Below are 19,990 nucleotides of genomic sequence, written 5' to 3' on the forward strand. Positions count from 1 at the left end.
TGACACGACGGGAGCTCACCTTCTTCACAAAGCCCTGGATGAGCTCAGGGCTGGGCAGTTGGTCCGCAGAGAGACACTCCTCCAGACGCAGACGAGGGGGCGGGGCAGGGGGGGGCTGGCTCTTCTCTGACCTGGACACCACAGGGCCCGGGAACAGAGGGGAGGAGAGAAGAGAGGAGAGGAAAGAGACATGAGGAGATAGAGAAGAGAGAGTGTATAGAGATTAGAGAGAGAGTAGCAAGAGAGAGAGAGAGAGAGAGAGAGAGAGAGAGTAGAGAGAGAGAGAAGAGTGGACATCATCAGGACTATAGCTTTGTAGCTGGATGTATGTAGAGGCCACACAGTATACTGGCATTGATTGTACAAATGAATAATGCAGGAAAATTACTTTGGATTCATGCCTGGAATGTACTGTAATAAATCTACATCAATGAATCATCTTATGAGAAGTACTTTTGTTAGTAATGTAATTGGTGGCCTGCTTGGATGAAATGTTAAAATACAAACAGATTTGATATGCAAATGTGGTCTTGTTTTGTCCCTCAGGCCCTGTCAGGGTTGTGCGTGTGGAGGATCTATTTTTGTGGTTGTGTATTTTTAATTTTCTCAGGAGGAAATCCCTGAGCAACCCCTGAGGAGGCTGATGCCCCGACCTCCATCTCTCTCTCTCTGACTCTCTTCCTGTTGACAACACGGACAGCGCCCTTTTAACCTTCCCAGTGTGTGTGCGTGTGAGTGTGTGTGTGTGAGAGAGAGAGAGAGAGAGAGAGAGAGAGAGAGAGTGTGTGTAATTGTGTGTGTGTGTTTGATTGGTATGTCTGTGTGTGTGTGTGTGTGTGTGTGTGTGTGTGTGTGTGTGTGTGTGTGTGTGTGTTTAATTGGTTGCGTATGTGTGATTGTGTGTGTGTACGTTTTGACTCTGTATCCTATGACATTTTAGCCATTATTAATGACTCCCTATCTACAGGTATCTTCCCACCAATACTTAAAACTGCTTTGGTGAGACCCGTACTGAAGAAAAACAACTTAGACACTTCAGTTCTTAGCAATTTTAGACCAATCTCCAACCTCCCCTTTTTGAGTAAAAATCTAGAAAAGATTGTTTTCAAACAGATGAATGATTTCCTAGCTACAAGTTCTATCCTTGACCTTTTCCAGTTCGGCTTTCGCGCCCATCATAGCACAGAGATGGCATTAGTCAAAGTTGTAAATGACCTCAGAACTAATGCTGACTCCAAAGAGCTCTCTGTTCTCGTCCTCCTGGACCTGAGTGCAGCCTTTGATACTATAGATCATGTGATCCTCACCAAAAGACTGGAGAAGTGGGTTTGCCTCTCCGGTCCAGTCCTTAATTGGCTTAGGACCTATCTAACCGGTTGTGATTTCTTCGTTGCCCTCGGTGACCATAGCTCAGGAAAGATCCCTATGACCTGTGGGGTGCCCCAAGGATCGATCCTAGGACCTCTACTCTTCAGCCTGTACATGCTGCCCCTTGGCAGTGTCATCAGGAGGCACAACATTAGCTACCATAGCTACGCAGATGATACCCAACTCTATATTTCTATAACACCAAGTAACTACAGCTTGATTGACTGCCTTGTCAAGTGTATTACGGATATAAATGTATGGATGTCACATAATTTCCTACAACTAAACCAGGACAAAACAGAAGTACTGATCATTGGAGAAAAAGCTGAAAGAGAGAAACTATCTGCACACTTAAAAACTCTGGAAATTGACACCAAATGCCAGGCTAAAAACCTAGGTGTCATACTTGACTCAGATCTTAATTTCGAAAACCACATTAAGAATATTACAAAGACATCTTTTTACCACTTAAGGAACATTGCCAAGGTGCAACCGTTTCTCTCTCAGGCTGACACCGAAAGACTAATGCATGCTTTCATCACAAGCAGGCTGGACTACTGCAATGCTCTACTATCAGGCCTACCAAAGAAAGCAATCTCTAAACTACAAATGATACAGAATGCTGCAGCACGACTCCTCACTAAGACTAGAGGGAGGGCACACATCGCACCAGCCTTAAAATCACTACACTGGTTACCTGTCAACTCTAGAATAGACTTTAAAATACTATTAAATTAAATTACTAGTCTATAAATCTCTCCACAGTCACGTACCTGAATACATTTCAGAAATGCTTGTCAGGCACATGCCCAACAGACCACTCAGATCCTCAGGTACTGAACTCTTAACAGTTCCAAAAGCCAGGACCAAGAAACTCGGAGAGGCAGCTTTTAGTTTCTATAACCCCAACCTCTGGAACACCCTGCCGGAGTGCCTAAGAAGGGCCGAAACAACGGAGGTCTTCAAGCGAGATCTCAAGACGTACCTTTTCGGCCTAGCCTACAATCACTAGCCAGAACCTTGAGACACAGAAAGGCAGCCTCCAACCTACCTGTGAATCCTCTGTATACATTGGTGTATATCCTGCTATGCACTGTATGTATATCTAGATGTGTACAGAATATGGTTGCCCTGAAACAGGCATGTTCTGTTGTAATATCTGTGTTGCTTTTATGGATCTGTGTGCTACTAACCCTGTTCTGCCTCCCCTCTCCCTAGTGCCTCTCTCTCTCCCTCCTATCTTCTAACCAGGTCCAGTGGATGCCCCACTGTCACCAGCAGACATCCCTGAGTCCGATAGATACCCCTGTGTCTGCTGTGGATGTCGTAGCATTTAGTTAACACACACACACGTACACACAGATATATATCAGTCCACATCCGGCTTTAGGCCTGAACCTAGTCCCCCCTTCCCCTCACCCTAACCCGGGTCCGTATCCTTTTCCTACCCCCACCCTACCCCCGACCCCTGCCTCTATCTGGAACCAGGCACACTCACACTCACGCTCACACACACACAGACATACACCAGTCCTGGGCTCAGATCCCCTCACCCTAACCCGGGTCCCTATCCTTTTCCCACCCCCACCCTACCCCCGACCCCTGCCTCTATCTGGGCCCAGGCACACTCACGCACACACAGACATACACCAGTGTTTGCCATGTCTCTCCTATGATGTTGTTAGCCTCTGAAAATGTAATTTAATGTAATTTATTGCCTTATAAATGTGGATAGAAAACAGAACAGCTTCCATGTTCACCTGCACCTCCCCTGTCTGCGCCGCTCACTAGGAAACACACTTTTCACTGCAGCTATTCTACAAATAAAACAAGTTTAACAAACTAATTTCCAAATAAATCTCCCAGCGATCTCGGGCAGCTTGAGGCCGGCTGGTATCTTCAGAAGAGAACAGACAGAAAAGAGAGAGCATCTCTGAAAAGAGAACAGACAGAAAAGAGAGAGCATCTCTGAGACGCCCCGCGGTCTCTCTGCAGCTGCGCCACACACTTTACCTAAAAATAGCAGCATCACCTGCAGTCCATCCCCCAGCGTGGGGCCTGTCCCCCCCCACACTTATCCCCCAGCGTGGGGCCTGTCCCCCCCCCCCCACTCATCCTCCAGCGGGGGGCCTGTCCCCCCCCACACTCATCCCCCAGCATGGGGCCTGTCCCCCCCACACTCATCCCCCAGCGTGGGGCCTGTCCCCCCACACTCATCCCCCAGCCTGGCTGTCTGGAGCGTAGGGCCTCACGTTGCTGGAGCTGGTGTCAAACCTCCGGGGTCCACCCCCCCCCAGCTGGCCGGGGACAGACGAGCACCAGCTCTGTGGTGGGGGGGGGGCGGGGACTAGACACAGCTGGGTACGGAGGGAGACTGGAGAGGAGGTGCTTGGTGTGTGGTGTGTGAATGAATGAATATTTATTTTCGTGTCATGTCCGAGGACCCATCCCTTACGGGATTATAAGACACCATAAACAGTAAACAATAATTAACTATATCACATAAACTTCTCACGGTTTGTAAGCTATGCAATGTATCCAAACAATAACAGAAAATAAATAAATAAAAATAACAGTCTTTCGTCAAAATCCTAAATAAATGCATCACATATAAGTTATCTTTGTTCGTTTGTCCCAAGCTTTCGCTAAATATTCTGCAAGTGCAAATCCCCTTTGATCAAACATCCATTTTAGTCTCTCTGCATCGCTCAACCACATCAAATCAATATTTTTACATCTCTCAAATAATTTTTGACGCAACTCATGATATAAGGGGCAATAAAACACAAAATGGAACTCATTCTCAATATCAATATAACAGTAGATACAAATGCCCTCTTCTTCTGTAACCCCCCGATAACGTCCAGTTTCAAGGTGCAGGGGCAAGATCCCAGAGGGAAGTTGGGCACATAATGATCTTTGTCTTTTGGATAATGGAGCACAAACATATTTTTCATTTCCATACCACCTTTTTATCATACTAAACGTTCTTAATTTCGGTTTATATAGTATATCCTGTGACCATTTTATCTGATGTGTATTAGACAAAGCTTCCTTAACCAAAGAGATGTTCACCGTATTTACATTTTGGAAAAGGTCAGATGCTCCTATTTGTCCTAGTATGTCCGCTATCTCACTTGCCCATGTACCTTTTACAGTTACATCCCAGTTGAATATTTTCCTAGCAACTCGACTCTCTGGCATTTTTATTAGTCTGTTCCATAGAGCTAACATGCTACCTTTCCATCTTATGTCACCTGGCTCCCAGCCCATATCTCCTCTTATTGACAATACGGGGGCAAATTTATGAACTCCTAGAAAATACCGTATTGCCCTATTCTGGACCATTTCTCCTTTCATATTTACCTTTGAACCCCATACTCCTGCCATATAGTCCATAACCGGACAAACACGTGTGAAATAATTTGGAGTAGGTAGCATATCCCAAATCTCCCAGCTGTTTAGTTTTTGCTATTATACCACCAAGTGCCCTACTGGCAGATTCAGCCAGTACAGATGTACCATGTTCAAAATGTAAATGCTCATCCAAAATGAAACCTAAATATTTATAATTCCCAACATACTCTAGTTTTTGATCCCCAAAATAAAACTGGAAATTGCTCCTTTTAATCCCTGTCTGTCTGAAATGCATGAGCTGAGTTTTGCTATGATTAACTTTAAGTCTCCACTTCTTACACCAGCTTTCTGCACATACTAAAATTTTTTCTAGATCCCTTTCCTTTTCCGCTACCAGAATTATATCATCAGCATAAAGTAATATGTCCAATTTGTTACTACCATCATAATTTAGACCCAGTCCTAAGTGTTTTATTTCCTTAGCTAAATTGTTAATAAATATAGCAAACAGAGTGGGAGAGAGACAGTCCCCCTGCTTGACCCCTGATGGAGTAGGGAACCACCCTGAGCAGTATTCATTAACCTTAACACAGGCATGGTTTAAGGTGTTTGGATGTAAATCTTAATACAATGATTGTATGGCCCAATATAATTTTCCTTCTATTCCTTCTTCAATAAGACAATATACTAGTAGATCTCTGTTGACAAAATCAAAAGCTTTTTGGAAGTCAATGTAACAAGCAAATGATGATTTGTTTTGCATTATTCTATTTTTGACTACTGTGGTAATAGAGTAGACATGATCAATGCAGGCTCTAGCCTTTCTAAAACCATTCTGCTCCTCCACTAAACAGTTGTTTTCTTCCAGATAAGCCATGAGCCTAGTGTTAAGAATAGATGTATATAATTTATATGCTGTACTCAATAGACTAATGCCACGGTAATTTGAGGGTATTCTTGGGTCGTTTTTCGGTATTTTCGGTATTGGACTCACAATAGATTTGTACCACACTGATGGAATAGTCCCATTTTCAAAACAAAAAAGAAACAAAACAAAAAGAAGTTCTATGAACAAGGGGCATTTCAGTATTTAATTTGTCAATTCATCACATCCTGAGGCGTTTCCTCCTTTCAATGCATCAATGGCTGTCTTCACCTCTTCCTCATTAATAATTTCATTTAAAACATTTCCATAAGTGGTGGAGTGAGGTGACTGGTTCTCTAACTGGGATTTAAGAAAACAAATTTCATTAAAAAAGGCTAGATCAAAACCGTCTCCATTTTGATTCCCTGAAAACAAGTCTGTAAAACACTTTTCCCATTCATATAATACCTGTGTGATGTCTGAAGTTAATTGGCCCTTATCATCATATACTTCTAATGGAATTTTGCTTTGTCTTTTTGGCCCAAGTTTATTGATCTGGTCCCAGGATCGTTGTGGGTTGGATGCGTGTGTTTCCTCCAGTTGTAAAATATAACCCTTGTTGTACTGTCTTTTAAAGTATTGTGATCGTATTTTAACTGATCTAGTGAAAAAGGATTTACCAAGATTCGCTCAAAAGGTTAAGTCTGGTTTATTGTGAAAAACATACGAGCGCAAGGACTTCCTGAACAACGAGTGGTTAGTCAGCGAAGTCCCGATTATGGGTTTTGCTGTGCCTTATATGCAATCAAAACAAAGGTACGGTGCTTCCAGGATGTGATTGGCTACCCCATTGTACGTCATATGAAATGGCAGGCGTGGCCAAGAGTACAGACATGTGACATGAGAAAAAGGCGGCAATTGGGGACAAAGGATGGTTACTCTGTTGTAGACAGATAGCCTCCTGGAAGCCATTTTGTATGTTAGCACAGCTATGTGAATATTTGGGGGAGGTGATGAATTACAAAAGGAGAGAGAGGACAAAGGTTTAAGGTGTTTGGATGTAAATTCCTGAACAGTATCGTAACCTTTTATCAAACAGATTTTGCCTTAACTTGAAATTAACTCTGTACTGTTCTTTCTGTTCATTGTCCCCTTTATATTTCAAATAAATATGTTCTGCTTTACGTATTGCCTTCCATAGATCCCCTAACTCCTCATTCCAAAATGGTTTGTTGGGCCTATGAAATTTATTGGCCGACTTTGATCCTTGCATTGTCCCACCTAACTCACTATGTAGGAGATCAAAAACTCTACTATACCATGCATCTATATCATCCTGTGTGTTTCGGGTTACCTGGATACTTTCAACCAATTCCGCTACACCTTTTTTCAATTTGTCCGAAAGATGTTTTGGAACAGATCTGCATAATTTACGAGTGAATTTATTATATACAGTGGTGTTTAATTCTTGATCATTCTCATCTGTAAAACCAGTTTGTTGCCGCACCATGAACTTAAGAAATAACAATGAGTGATCTGGAACGCGACACCTATCACTAATCAAGTCATAGCATTCACAGTCTGAAATTAGTTGAGATGACAATAATACCTTAAATTCAAGACACGTTTCAAGACAGTCAAAGGGTACAGCTGTGTGTGTGTATGTGTGTGTGTGTGTGTGTGAGTGTGTATGTGTGTGTGGGGGATTTTACAGTGATTGTTCTACAGGGAAAGTGTTTCTTTGGGGTTCAGCAGACGGTCTGAGGGTGTCATTTGGGGATTTATATTGAACTGTATTTCATCACTTCATTATTATATTTATCAATGTCCTGTCTTGTTGTTCTATGTTTACTACTGTAGTATTATTATTGTCATGTACCAGCAGACTAGCAGACCTGGGCTCATTCCTCCTAGTGAAAACCTACCTCTGATTCTGATTCAGAAAGTGCCAGGAATCCATGTGATAAAGTGTTAGTGGTCCTGAGATCTGATTGGATGAGGAGTATTCAAGTGAATCCTCACATGATGGACAGCAAACTGTCAATCGTCATGACGACTCAGTGGGGATCCACCTAACCTGTGTTTAGCCATTTTCTTAGCTGGCTTTAAGAATATAGCACATCTTTCCTAACGTCAGCTTTTCTACGTCATCAATAATTTCATGGGAACGAACCCCCCCAAACAGCTCCTGGTCAGTACCCCTCTCTCTCCCTCTCTCCCCCCCCCCCACCCTCTCTCTCCCCCCCCACCCTCTCTCTCTCCCCCCGAACCCTCTCTCTCTCACCCCCACAACCTCTCTCTCCCCCCCCCCCCTCTCTCTCTCTCTCTCTCACCCCCCCTCTCTCTCTCCCCCCCACCCTCTCTCTCTCTTTCTCACCCCCACACCCTCTCTCTCTCTTTCTCACCCCCACACCCTCTCTCTCCCCCCACCCTCTCTCTCCCCCCACCCTCTCTCTCTCTCTCACCCCCACACCTTCTCTCTCTCCCCCCCTCTCTCTCTCTCACCCCCCTCTCTCTCTCTCTTTCTCTCTCCCCCACCCCCTCCCCCCCCTCTCTCCCCCCCTCTCTCTCTCACCCCCCCTCTCACCCCCCCACCCCCTCCCCCCCCTCTCTCCCCCCCTCTCTCTCTCACCCCCCCTCTCACCCCCCCCACCCTCTCTCTCTCTCACCCCCCCCTCTCTCTCCCCCCTCTCTCTCTCTCCCCCCTCTCTCCCCCCCATCCTCTCTCTCCCACCCTCTCTCCCTCACTCTCCCACCCTCTCTCTCTCACCCCCCCCCTTCCCCCCCTCTCTCTCTCACCCCCCCTCTCTCTCTTTTACCCCCCCCCTCTCTCTTTTACCCCCCCCTCTCTCTCTCTCTCCCCCCCTCTCTCTCTCTCTCACCCCCCCCTCTCTCTCTCTCTCTCCCTGAGCATATGTGAGCTCTACTATTACCTCTAACTCTCTCTCTTCCCCCCCCCTCTCTCTCTCACCCCCACACCTTCTCTCTCTCCCCCCTCTCTCTCTCACCCCCTCTCTCTCTCTCTCTCTCTCCCCCACCCTCTCTCCCCCTCTCTCTCCCCCCTCTCTCTCTCACCCCCCCCTCTCTCCCCCCCCCCCTCCCTCTCACCCCCCCCACCCTCTCTCTCTCTCACCCCCCCCCCCCTCTCTCTCTCTCTCTCTCTCTCCCTGAGCATATGTGAGCTCTACTATTACCCAGTAATGATGAATACTTCTCATCAGTCGCTGCTTGCTGAACTGTAACCCAGCTCTCTTGCGGCCAAATTGAATGCTAGGAAATTTGACAGCTGACATTAACATTTGAGACGGGCCTCTCCCCGGTGGGCCTGCAGGTTTCCAGCAGGTAGGGACTGATCACACCGGAGGCCGGGTGGGTTTAAAGTTATGTCCCACTTAACCAAGTACACCACGCGGGTCTGTAGGTACATGGGGGGGTAGTGGGTCTGTAGGTACGGGGGGGGGGGGGGGGGGTAGTGGGTCTGTAGGTACGTGGGGGGATGGGGGTAGTGGGTCTGTAGGTACATGGGGGGGTAGTGGGTCTGTAGGTACGTGGGGGGGGGGGTAGCGGGTCTGTAGGTACGTGGGGGGGGGGGGGTAGCGGGTCTGTAGGTACGTGGGGGGGGTAGCAGGTCTGTGGGTACGTGGGGGGGTAGTGGGTCTGTAGGTACGTGGGGGGGTAGAGGGTCTGTAGGTACATGGGGGGGGTAGTGGGTCTGTAGGTACGTGGGGGGGGTAGTGGGTCTGTAGGTACGTGGGGGGGTAGTGGGTCTGTAGGTACATGGGGGGTAGTGGGTCTGTAGGTACGTGGGGGGGTAGCGGGTCTGTAGGTACGTGGGGGGGGTAGTGGGTCTGTAGGTACGTGGGGGGGTAGTGGGTCTGTAGGTACGTGGGGGGGTAGTGGGTCTGAAGGTACATGGGGGGGGTAGCGGGTCTGTAGGTACGTGGGGGGGTAGTGGGTCTGTAGGTACGTGGGGGGGGTAGTGGGTCTGTATGTACGTGGGGGGGGGGTAGTGGGTCTGTAGGTACATGGGGGGGGGTAACGGGTCTGTAGGTACGTGGGGGGGGGGGGGGGGTAGAGGGTCTGTAGGTACATGGGGGGGGGTAGGGTTAGGCTCTGTGTGAGTTCCTGCAGGACCACCCTACTGAGCAGCTACCTGTACCTCCGCCTTCCATCACGCTTTGGGATTGAGGTTAACGCTGTAGATTTGGCTGTGACTGAACCCAAAGACACCATGTGCATACAAACACAGAACCAACCAGCAGCTCTTCTTCTCTCTCTCTCTCTCTCCCTCCCTCCATCCCCTTTTTCTTTCTCTCTCCCTCCCTACATCCCTCCTTCTCTCTCTCTCTCTCCCTCCCTCCATCCCTCCTTCTCTCTCCCTCCCTACACCCCTCCTTCTCTCTCCCTCCCTACACCCCTCCTTCTCTCTTTCTCCCTCCCTACACCCCTCCTTCTCTCTCTCTCTCCCTCCCTACACCCCTCCTTCTCTCTCTGCCAGGCCATCACTGTAAATAAGAATTTGTTTTTAATGATTTGCCTGATTTGCCTGGTTAAATGAAGGTTCCATTCCTCCTTCTCTTTCCCTCCCTACATCCCTCCCTCTCTCACTCTCTCTCCCTACATCCCTCCTCCTCACTCTCTCTCCCTCCATCCCTCCTTCTCTCTCTCTGCCTCCCTCCCTCCTTCTCTCACTCCCTCTCTCTCTCTCTCTCTCTCCCTCCCTCCCTCCTTCTCTCTCTCTGTTCCTTGTCTCCAGCCATCTCACAGCGCTGTGTTGAGCACAGAAGACACTTCTGGGTGTGTTTGTTTCGGGGAGAGTGATGAATTGTCAAGCTGTCGGGGTTCACCCCCCTCCTCCCTCCCTCTAATCCTTGGGACTGACAGGCCACCAGGAAGAGAGGTGCAATGCTCCCCAGGCCCGGGTCCTTCTCTTCTCTCCGTTTATCTTAGTGTTTGAACCCTGGGCTGGTGCTGATGCAAGCAGCCGTCTCCACGGCGACAGATGCTGAGATAAAGCAGGCTGGGTTTGGTCGGAGCAATCAAAGCTGGCAGCCATTCTCCCTTCTCTCTCTCCCTCTCCCTTTTCTCTCTCCCTTCTCTCTCTCCCCCTTCTCTCTCCCTCCATTCTCTCTCCCTTCTCTCTCTCCCTTCTCTCTCCCTCCCTTCTCTCTGCCTTCTCTTTCTCCCTTCTCTCTCTTCCCTTCTCTCTCCCTCCCTTCTCTCTCTCTCTATCTCTCTCCCTTCTCTCTCTCCCTTCTCTCTCTCTCTCCCTTCTCTCTCCCTTCTCTCTCTCCCTTCTCTCTCTCTCCCTTCTCTCTCTCTCTCTCTCCCTTCTCTCTCCCTTCTCTCTCTCCCTTCTCTCTCTGTCCCTTCTCTCTCTCTCCCCCTTCTCTCTCTCTTCCTTCTCTCTCCCTTCTCTCTCTTTCCCCCTTCTCTCTCTCTCCCTTCTATCTTTACCCCTTATCTCTCTCCCTTCTCTCTCTCCCTTCTCTCTCCTTCCCCCTTCTCTCCCCCTTCTCTCTCTCCCTTCTCTCTCTCTCCCTTCTCTCTCCCTTCTCTCTCTCTCCCTTCTCTCTCTCTCCCTTCTCTCTCTCCCCCTTCTCTCTCTCCCTTCTCTCTCCCCCTTCTCTCTCCCTCCCTTCTCTCTCTCTCTCTCCCTCTCTCTCTCTCTCTCTGAGCGGGTGAACGTGTGTGAGGAGAGCGGACGTGTGAGAGCTTGAGCGAGTGATTTCTATCTATCGTCTCGCTTTATCTTTTTCGTTTGCATGTGTGGTAATTGTTCGGCTTTGTTACAGTGGTTGGTGTGCGGATAGTTGTTGTTTTAGGAAGTGCGTTTTGCGCGCAGCCGACCGGCTGGTCAACGTACAAGACGCCGGTATGGAGTTCGCTAATCTCACCAGAAAACATGGCCTTAGAAATGTCCCGGGTTTCCCGTGCTCGGTGGAGGATGTTTGTGTGGCAGTCGGGAAGGTTATAGGTTGTGCCAGCATTAAATCTGCTGCTAGAATGAAAGGTGGGGTTGTGATTTTTGTTGACAGCATCGACAAAGCCAATAAAGTGGTTGAAGCAGGCGTCGTTATTGCTGATAGTTTTGTTGCGGCTTCGCCGCTCTCCATGCCATCGAGCTGAGTCACGATTTCAAATATTCCGCCGTTTATCAGTGATGGTGAACACTGGAACGTTGAAGTGTTTTGGGTGTGGGGGGGAGGTCATTTGGTGAGGGCCTGCCCTGAGAAGGGTTCCTCTGCTGAGGGAACACAGCAGGAGACAGGGGAAAGGATGCAGTCAGGGCCCATGGGTGAGCGGGGCAGTGAAACGGGAACGGAGCAGGGCCTAGATATGAATGTGGAGGCAGGGCCGTCCAGACAGAGTGAGATCACGGCCCATCCAGATGAGCAGGTGGGAGGGGTGCAGACGAGGGCTTCAGCTGCGGGCAGAGCTGAGGCAGCTAAGCAGAGGGGGAGGCCCTCAAGTCAAAGTCAAAATGCAGATCAGGAGAGGCAGGTAGAGGAGGTGCAGACTGGTACATCAGGTGATATGGGCAAGACTGGGGTATCCCAGCAGGGTGGACAGATGGGCGAGGGGCAGACTGAGGTATCCAAGGGTGATGGGACAGGTGTGGGGGCACCAGAGGGTGGTGACGAGGGCTTGATGGATTTTGGGGCCCCCCCTAAGGCTTCCGTTTTGAAGAGTTAGATTTCAGTCCCTAGGGGAGGTGCTTTGGCCAAGAAGGGGCTTACAAGTAGTGTGACGCCGGACAACGAGTCTAGTGGGGAAGAGGTGGGGGAAGAGGATGGGGATGAGGATGAGGAGCTGGAGGAGGAGGTGGGGGATGAGGATGGGGATGAGGAGGATGAGGAGCTGGAGGAGGAGGTGGGGGATGAGGATGGGGATGAGGATGAGGAGCTGGAGGAGGAGGTGGGGGATGAGGATGGGGAGAAGGTGGATGAGGAGCTGGAGGAGGAGGTGGGGGATGAGGATGGGGATGAGGACGAGGAGCTGGAGGAAGAGGTGGGGGATGAGGATGGGGAGAAGGAGGATGAGGAGCTGGAGGAAGAGGTGGGGGATGAGGATGGGGAGAAGGAGGATGAGGAGCTGGATGAGGTGGGGGATGAGGATGGGGATGAGGAGAATGAGGAGCTGGAGGAGGAGGTGGGGGATGAGGATGGGATGAGGACGAGGAGCTGGATGAAGAGGTGGGGGATGAGGATGGGGAGAAGGAGGATGAGGAGCTGGAGGAAGAGGTGGGGGATGAGGATGGGGAGGAGGAGGATGAGGAGCTGGATGAGGTGGGGGATGAGGATGGGGAGGAGGAGGATGAGGAGCTGGATGAGGTGGGGGATGAGGATGGGGAGAAGGAGGATGAGGAGCTGGATGAGGCAGAGGTAGGCAGTCAGGCTCCAGGCAGCCAGTGGTCTGATTCGCAGAATGATGAATATTATAAGATCAGACAGGTTAAGACTTTTCTGAGAAAGACAAAGAATAAGCAAAATGTCAGGCTTGAGGATTTATTTGATGATAAGGAGCTGTTTAGGCGCTCTGTCAAGTTTCAGATGCAAGACAAACGAGGGGGCTACACTGACACAGAGATTTTCAGGCTAAAGAAGATAATTGCAAAACTCAACCAAGAGCTACAGGATGATAAGTCAGACGAGTAACAATAAGACAACTAATCTTATTTGGTCCAGGTTGTTTGTTTTCTGTGTGTTGTTTCTCACATCAATCTCAATGTGTGATTTTAAAGTCTCCTCTCTTAATTTAAATGGAGCGAGGGGTGTGGGGAAGCGAGCATGTCTGTTTGAGCTCATGAGGCTGAAGTTTATCAGTGTCATGTTTGTACAGGAGACACATAGTGACAGTATGAATGAGACTGATTGGAAGAAAGAGTGGGATGGTGAGGTTATTTTGAGTAATCTAAGCACTACAAGGGGGGGAGTGGCACTCTTATTTTCCAGGACTTTTCTGCCACAATCTTATGTGGTGGAGGAAGTAGTTAGAGGTAGGCTACTTACTGTGAGAGCAAAGTATGAATCTTTTACTTTGTTTTTTGTTAATGTGTATGCTCCAAATGTAGGGTGTGATAGAGTTCAGCTTCTAGCTGACCTTAATGTGGTATTAAATCAGTGTGGGCCTGAGGAGGGTTTATTTTTGGCTGGGGATTTTAACTGTACAGAAGATTATGTTTTAGATAGGAATCATGTTGAACCCCATGTTCCCTCTAAGTGTGCCATGAGGCAGCTGGTGGAAAGACACAGCCTGGTTGATGTATGGAGGGCGATGCATGAAGAAGAAAGACAGTACACATGGGTTCATAGTAGGGACAACTCTCTCACAATGGCACTGTTAGATTGGTTGTATTCAAATAAGCATCAGTTTGATATGTTTAAGAATTGTACGATTTTTCCGGTTGGGTTCTCAGATCACTCCATGGTTACATGTAGTGTGTTTATTGCAAAAGTCAGACAGAAATCTGTATTGGCATTTTAATCTCCGGTCCGTTTGCAATCGTATTGTTTTCTTAATAAATCTGACAACCTATTTTTGAGCGAACCTGGGCTTTGGCAAATACTTCATTTTTCTCAACTACAATTGGCGACGGGGATGGGATCGACTGCCGTGAGGTTCGCCTGGAGTGGAACCGAAGGACGCAGACGTGCGGAGCGGTAGCCGCTCTGGAACTTCTCTCTTTGCGCTATTGCACTGGTTCGGAGAAGTCCGCCGTTGGTTTCCACTCGGCTAAACTCACGGTACGTTGAAAAACGAATCCTTTTATGCTTGGTATTTGCCTTGGTTTCGGTTCAGATTGTGTTGGTCTAGATTATTGAAAACAGAAACCCCGGCGTGGGTATTTTTTAAGTAACATATAAGGAGTTGTGAACAGCAATAGATATATTTATATATTGTATTGTCCTTTGATTTCGTCCTTGTTTCGTTACGAGGGTATATGCCGTTCAGAAGAAGTGTGAGTTTTGGTCTCGTGAATTTGTTCCCCTGCAGTTTGATATACAGTTAAGGTTGTTTATCGGTTGCAGCTTTAGAACGGGTTTTTGAGTTAATACGCCAAAGTTGGCACAGAACGGGTTTTCCCTTTGACCGGTCGTAGGAGTTGTACCGTTGTATTTTTTTCTCAGCGAAGGTTGTACCATTGTATTTTTTCTCAGCGAAGGTTGTACCGTTGTATTTTTTTTTTCTCAGCGAAGGTAGCTACGGGAGTGGTTTGGTAGTAGTCCGACCCGCGTTTCTGGTAGAAGCGTTTGTCCCTTTGATCCCGGGTGGTTTGGTAAACCTAAACGAGGTTTAGCTTTGACCAAGTGGCTGGTGCAGCCGGGCATGCTTGTCGTGTGTTCGTCGTGTGTTCATCGTGTGTTCGTCGTGTGTTCGTCCTGTCTTCGTCCTCTTTTCGTCCTCTTTGGTCGTTCTTTGTTTTGTGTCCCCGTGTTAGTCTGCTGTTTTACTGTTGGAGTTTCGGCTCTGTCTTGTATGTGCACGGGGTTGTTAGTCTGCTGTTTTACTGTTGGAGTTTCGGCTCTGTCTTGTATGTGTTGTTAAGCGCGCCTATATTTTTTTCCAGGTAAAAGTACTGTTTATTTTTTTTCCGATACTGTTTTTGAGGGCCGTAAATCGTAACTGCTAGTGAGTAGTCTGAGAGACGTTCATCTCCGTGTTACGAAGGAGTGTGGGAGAGTGTCCTTTGTTTTGTTTTTTCGTAAGCGATTTTGGTGCAAAATGGGTGCCGCTACTAGCTCACCACTTGATATTCTCAAATTGTCTGGTCCGGCTAAAATTGTTGTGCTAAAATATTCTGCTAGTGCCTGTTGGCAGATTCAGTTATGGAATAAGAATAGCAGTTTTCCGTCTCCATCTGGTACTCTTAGCGTTAAAGCTTTGGCCAACATTAGGGCTCAACTAGAAGCGTTTGAGAAGACTAAGTTGGGTAAGAAAAGTGGTAATGCCATCGATTGGGCAGCGTTTAAAATTTGGGAGTCAGTAGCGCGGGAAGGTTTTTTGAAGTCAGAGAAAAGATACAATGAAGCTATACAGCCAACGGCGTCTCCGCCGCTTCCCCCATCGAATCACTCCGACCTAGATTTTTCCCCCTCGACTCGTTGCGCCGTGATCACACCCCCTAACAATGCCCCCGCCATTATTAGCCACGTCCCTTCTCTCTCTGCCGTATCCCCTCGCAGTATTGCCTCTGCGCCACCCGATCGGTTTTCCCCGGCCATGCAGGCGCCTCCGCAATACGAATTAAATGCGCCCCTTTCCCCCGACCGACGTGTACCTCCAGGACCACCCTCTTCCCCCGTCCATTCTATAGCATCTTCGACTAGATGTTACACTAAGCAAGAACAGGAAAGGAAGAAAGAGTTGGCTAGAGCCATATCTGAGGCTAAGTTAAATTTGGAACAACTACAACTAGCTAGTAATAGTCTGGAGGAACCGCAACTCCTAGCCCCAATGGTACGATGCCCGAATCCTAATCCCCGACCGTCTCAGATAGATGATGAAGATGGCCACGCGGCCTGGACCCCTGAGATCAGAGTGTACAGACCATGGCGTTCTGATGAACTGCGTGATATAGCTAGAACCTTGCCCGATCCAACCAAAGACATTGACGAGTTTGAAAATCTTTTTAACAGTTTAGTTTGAATGTATGAGCCTCACGCAGAGGAAATCGCCATGATCATGAGACAATGCCTTGGGTTAAAATGGGTCGATGTGAAAGATCCGTTTGACATTACGTTGCCTTTTTCTCATGCCGATTTTGCCGACCAAAACACTGCGCTGTTGAACAGAATCAAAACTCGATTCCCAAAGAAAATGGATTGGGACCGTATCACATATTGTAAACAACAATCCGATGAGCAGTTCGACAAATTTTGGGAAAGACTGGAATCAGTCTTCGCGTCACACAGTGGCATGGACAAAGCGAATGCCGATTATAAGAAAATTCTAAAACAACAGTTGATGAATAACTCTCTCTCCTCTTTGTCTGACCAAGTTAGGATGTGTTGCCACACCTGGGAGTCAACTTCGCTCGAGGAAGTTGTTGACCATTTCCGGTATGCGGAGCGGCTTCGCGTTCACATTGAACAAAGGGAGGTGAAAGAAATTAAGTTAGATACAGCCAAGTTACAAGCCGCTCAACTGGAACAGATAGAAAACCAGTCCGAGAGACCAGAGAGAGAACAACGACCACAGGGTCGTCACATGAACAAGAATCGTAGGAATAGAAACAGAATGAACTACAGGATGAAACAGAGGGAGGGAAACGAAAACGGAGACAAAACTGACGCATGTTTTCATTGTGGTGAACCGGATCACTGGATTAGAGAATGTCACAGCTACCGCAGGCAAATTGAAAGGGAGAATCCTGCAACCTGGGATTCGGCGCCACCTGCTGGAGTGAACAACCCATAACAGTCATGACTAGGCCAGGAGGGACCGTCAGATAGAACAGCTGTGCAAAAAGAACAGAAGGTTCATATTTGTCAGTGTCTTAATCTGCATACAGCATCTCCTAACCCAATTATATATTTTTAAATGGTTATGTTAAATATCTCATGTTTATAGGTTGAGGCACATTCATCGGGTCTGAGTGTTTTTTCTGAGTGTTTTTACAGACAACTGTCGTTCCGGGAGTGATGGGTGAATGCCGAACCAGGAGACGGTGGTTCGTGAAATGCAGGGCCAACGCCATGTCACCAACTCACCATGAGCGACAGATAAGTATGACATAGGGAAGAGACCATTTTGTCCGAAGCGGGCCCAATACTCTGTCCTCAAATGCAGAAGAGGAGCTTGCACTTAACCATGTTTCTGAGTATCTCCAACAGACTGCTGATAACCGTTCCTGACCAAAGAGGGGAACAGGGAAACCAGACCAGAGGACTCTCCTTTTGCTCTTCTGTTTTGTCTCTGTTGTCTCTCTCATCTGTGGATCCACAGACGGAGCACTTCATCAGCCTGTACTGGGGGAGCGGGAGCGCCGAGGTGGCCCTCCAGCAGCACGACCCGGGCCGGCCCTACGTGGAGCAGTACCGTGTGGACCGGGTTCAGTTCAAGAGCCGGTACGTGCTGCTGGCGCCCTGGCTGTGTGGAGTCCACACAAACACCGTGTCTTACCGCACCTTCACCCTGCTGAACCAGGACAGGGACTCCCTCCTCACCTTCCGAGAGCTCGCTGGCTGACCGCTCTATGTAGACCTGCCCAATGGGGAGACAAGAGACTACCAGGAGCAGATGAGCAGCCTGAGAACAGGCCAGAAAACATGGAAGAGAAGTAGATGTTGCGGGATGAACCTACCCGTCAAAGATGGAACAATCAGCACCAGGACATTCTGGCCTGTGTGGAATAGCTGTCAAAAGTAGCTGAGAGGACGGTCCATGCAGCCGAACCAGAGATCTCAAGGGCAAAGCGGTCACTGCCACACTGTCCTCTCCTCTGATGAGCAATCGGAGAGTGACCTTGACGGTCACCGCCACACTCTCCTCTCCTCTGATGAGCAATCGGAGACTGACCTTGCCGGTCACCTCCTTCTCGTGGTTGTGGTATGACAACGTGGACAATCTCAACAGCAATAACTGCACCTCTAACCGCACACTGGAACCTACATTAAACATTCAGAGACGCAAACATGGAAGCTATGATCCATAGGACATTACATGCGATTATTCACAACAAGAGTGAATGAACTTTGAAATTATCTTGAAAAAATATCATATTTGTTTACAAGAGTTACAATGGTTGAAACATGAGTTGATAAATAAGTTTGGGTTTTTCCTCTAAATTGACCAAGAGGTTTTTTGCCCTTCTTAAACTGGTAACCATGTCATATTTTTACCTTGCTTCTGTCAATTTTTATCAAGGTTTTTTGGTGAATGGTTGTCCATTTTTAGACTATAAATAGTATATAATCATGTCATCTTTTTTACCTTGTTTTCTGTCATTTTCTGAAACAAGGAGTTTTGGTGCGTGATTTGCATGTGGAAAGAAAATAATCTATTTTTGTTCTTTTTATTCTTGCTCCACCTAGTGGAGAGATTACTTCCTTTCCACATGTATAGCGTAGAGTTTTTACAATTTTGTGTTTGTAATTGTTTTTTTTGTTTTTTTGATTATGCTTATTTTATATCTGATGTATATATTTTATGTGGCTGTTCAGCCACAGATGTGGGAGTTGTCATGGAATTTTACACCTAGTCTCAAGACTATTCAGATTCATATCTTTTCTTTCAATACCTATTCATCCAGTCCCCTGCCTTTTGCTATTGTAAACACCTCAACCTTTTGCTTCTCTCTCTCTTTTGTAATTGTAAACACCTCCTCTACCTCGCTCTTCCTCCTCTCTTTGTTTAAGTCAGAAGGGCCACACCTTCGTCTTCCCCGTCCTGGCTCAGACCTTTTGTTTTCTTTGTTCATATTCAAAGTGCGTTCCATCCCTCGACCACTGTGTGATATCCGTCACCTTACGATGACGTATAGATGACTCAGCCAATCAAATGTCGGCTGCACCACATCGTTGGTTTGAGCAGATATAAGGAGAAGATTTGGCGAGCTGATTTACTTCTGTTGGTGAACCACTCTGTGTTTTATCTTGAGGTCCGTTTGCAATCGTATTGTTTTCTTAATAAATCTGACTGAACCTATTTTTGAGCGGACCTGGGCTTTGGCAAATACTTCATTTTTCTCAACTACACCTTTCAGTAGAAGTGTGATTTTGGTCTTGTGACTCATTTGTGACAGCGGCTGGTGATTTGGTCCGCAACTCGGCAAACCCCGAAATGCGCTAGGGGGCAAAATAACTAAAAAAACTTTTTTTTCCGTTTTTTGTTTTTTTGTGTATTACCAAAGTTGAAGTTGTGAAGAACCTACTTACTATAACAGACAACAGTTTTAGGTTCACGAAATACGTTTAATTAGTCTGCAAACTAAGCTCGTTTTTAGCTGATTTCGAGTCGTGTTTGGGGGCGGGCAGATCGATTAGCATGATTTGGTTTCATTGGCTATTGTTTCCAGGTTCTCCGCCCCCCACCCTTCCCCAACACGCCGGCTTTGTTTACATTCAGTCCCAAGTTCAACCATGGATGCTACAGCTTTTGCTAAAGAGAAGACGGGGATGGCATCCAGGACATGGAAAGAGTTTTAAGAGCAGCTTAAACTCCAGCAGAGCAGGACTCGTTCGTATACGGAGTTTTATTCTTGATGACCTGTGATACAGAGATGACTGTATCAACAAAGCAAGTTGCTACCAAGCGAAACGTCGAACGACGTACCAGATTCACACCACCGCCAAGCATTCTGCTTTGCTTTGGGGTAAGCTGATCTTTATACTATCTGTGCTGTTTACATTACATTAACGTTAGTCGTTTAGCAGTAGCTCCTTTCTAAACAAGTGA

General features: G+C 47.5%; 1 protein-coding gene across 1 annotated transcript in view; it reads right to left on the reverse strand.

The window, feature by feature from the left end:
• Nucleotides 1-19,990, reverse strand: part of rftn1b (raftlin, lipid raft linker 1b) — a gene marked incomplete at its 3' end in the record, with an annotated part of 209,341 nt that overhangs the window by 98,709 nt on the left and 90,642 nt on the right. Inside the window, exon 4 of the mRNA XM_084442475.1 lies at nucleotides 20-131. Coding sequence (XP_084298601.1) covers nucleotides 20-131 — 112 coding nt within the window. The remainder of the gene's footprint in view (nucleotides 1-19; nucleotides 132-19,990) is intronic.

The sequence above is a fragment of the Borostomias antarcticus genome, assembly GCF_949987555.1.
Source record: "Borostomias antarcticus genome assembly, chromosome: 8".
NCBI classification, from domain to species: domain Eukaryota; kingdom Metazoa; phylum Chordata; class Actinopteri; order Stomiiformes; family Stomiidae; genus Borostomias; species Borostomias antarcticus.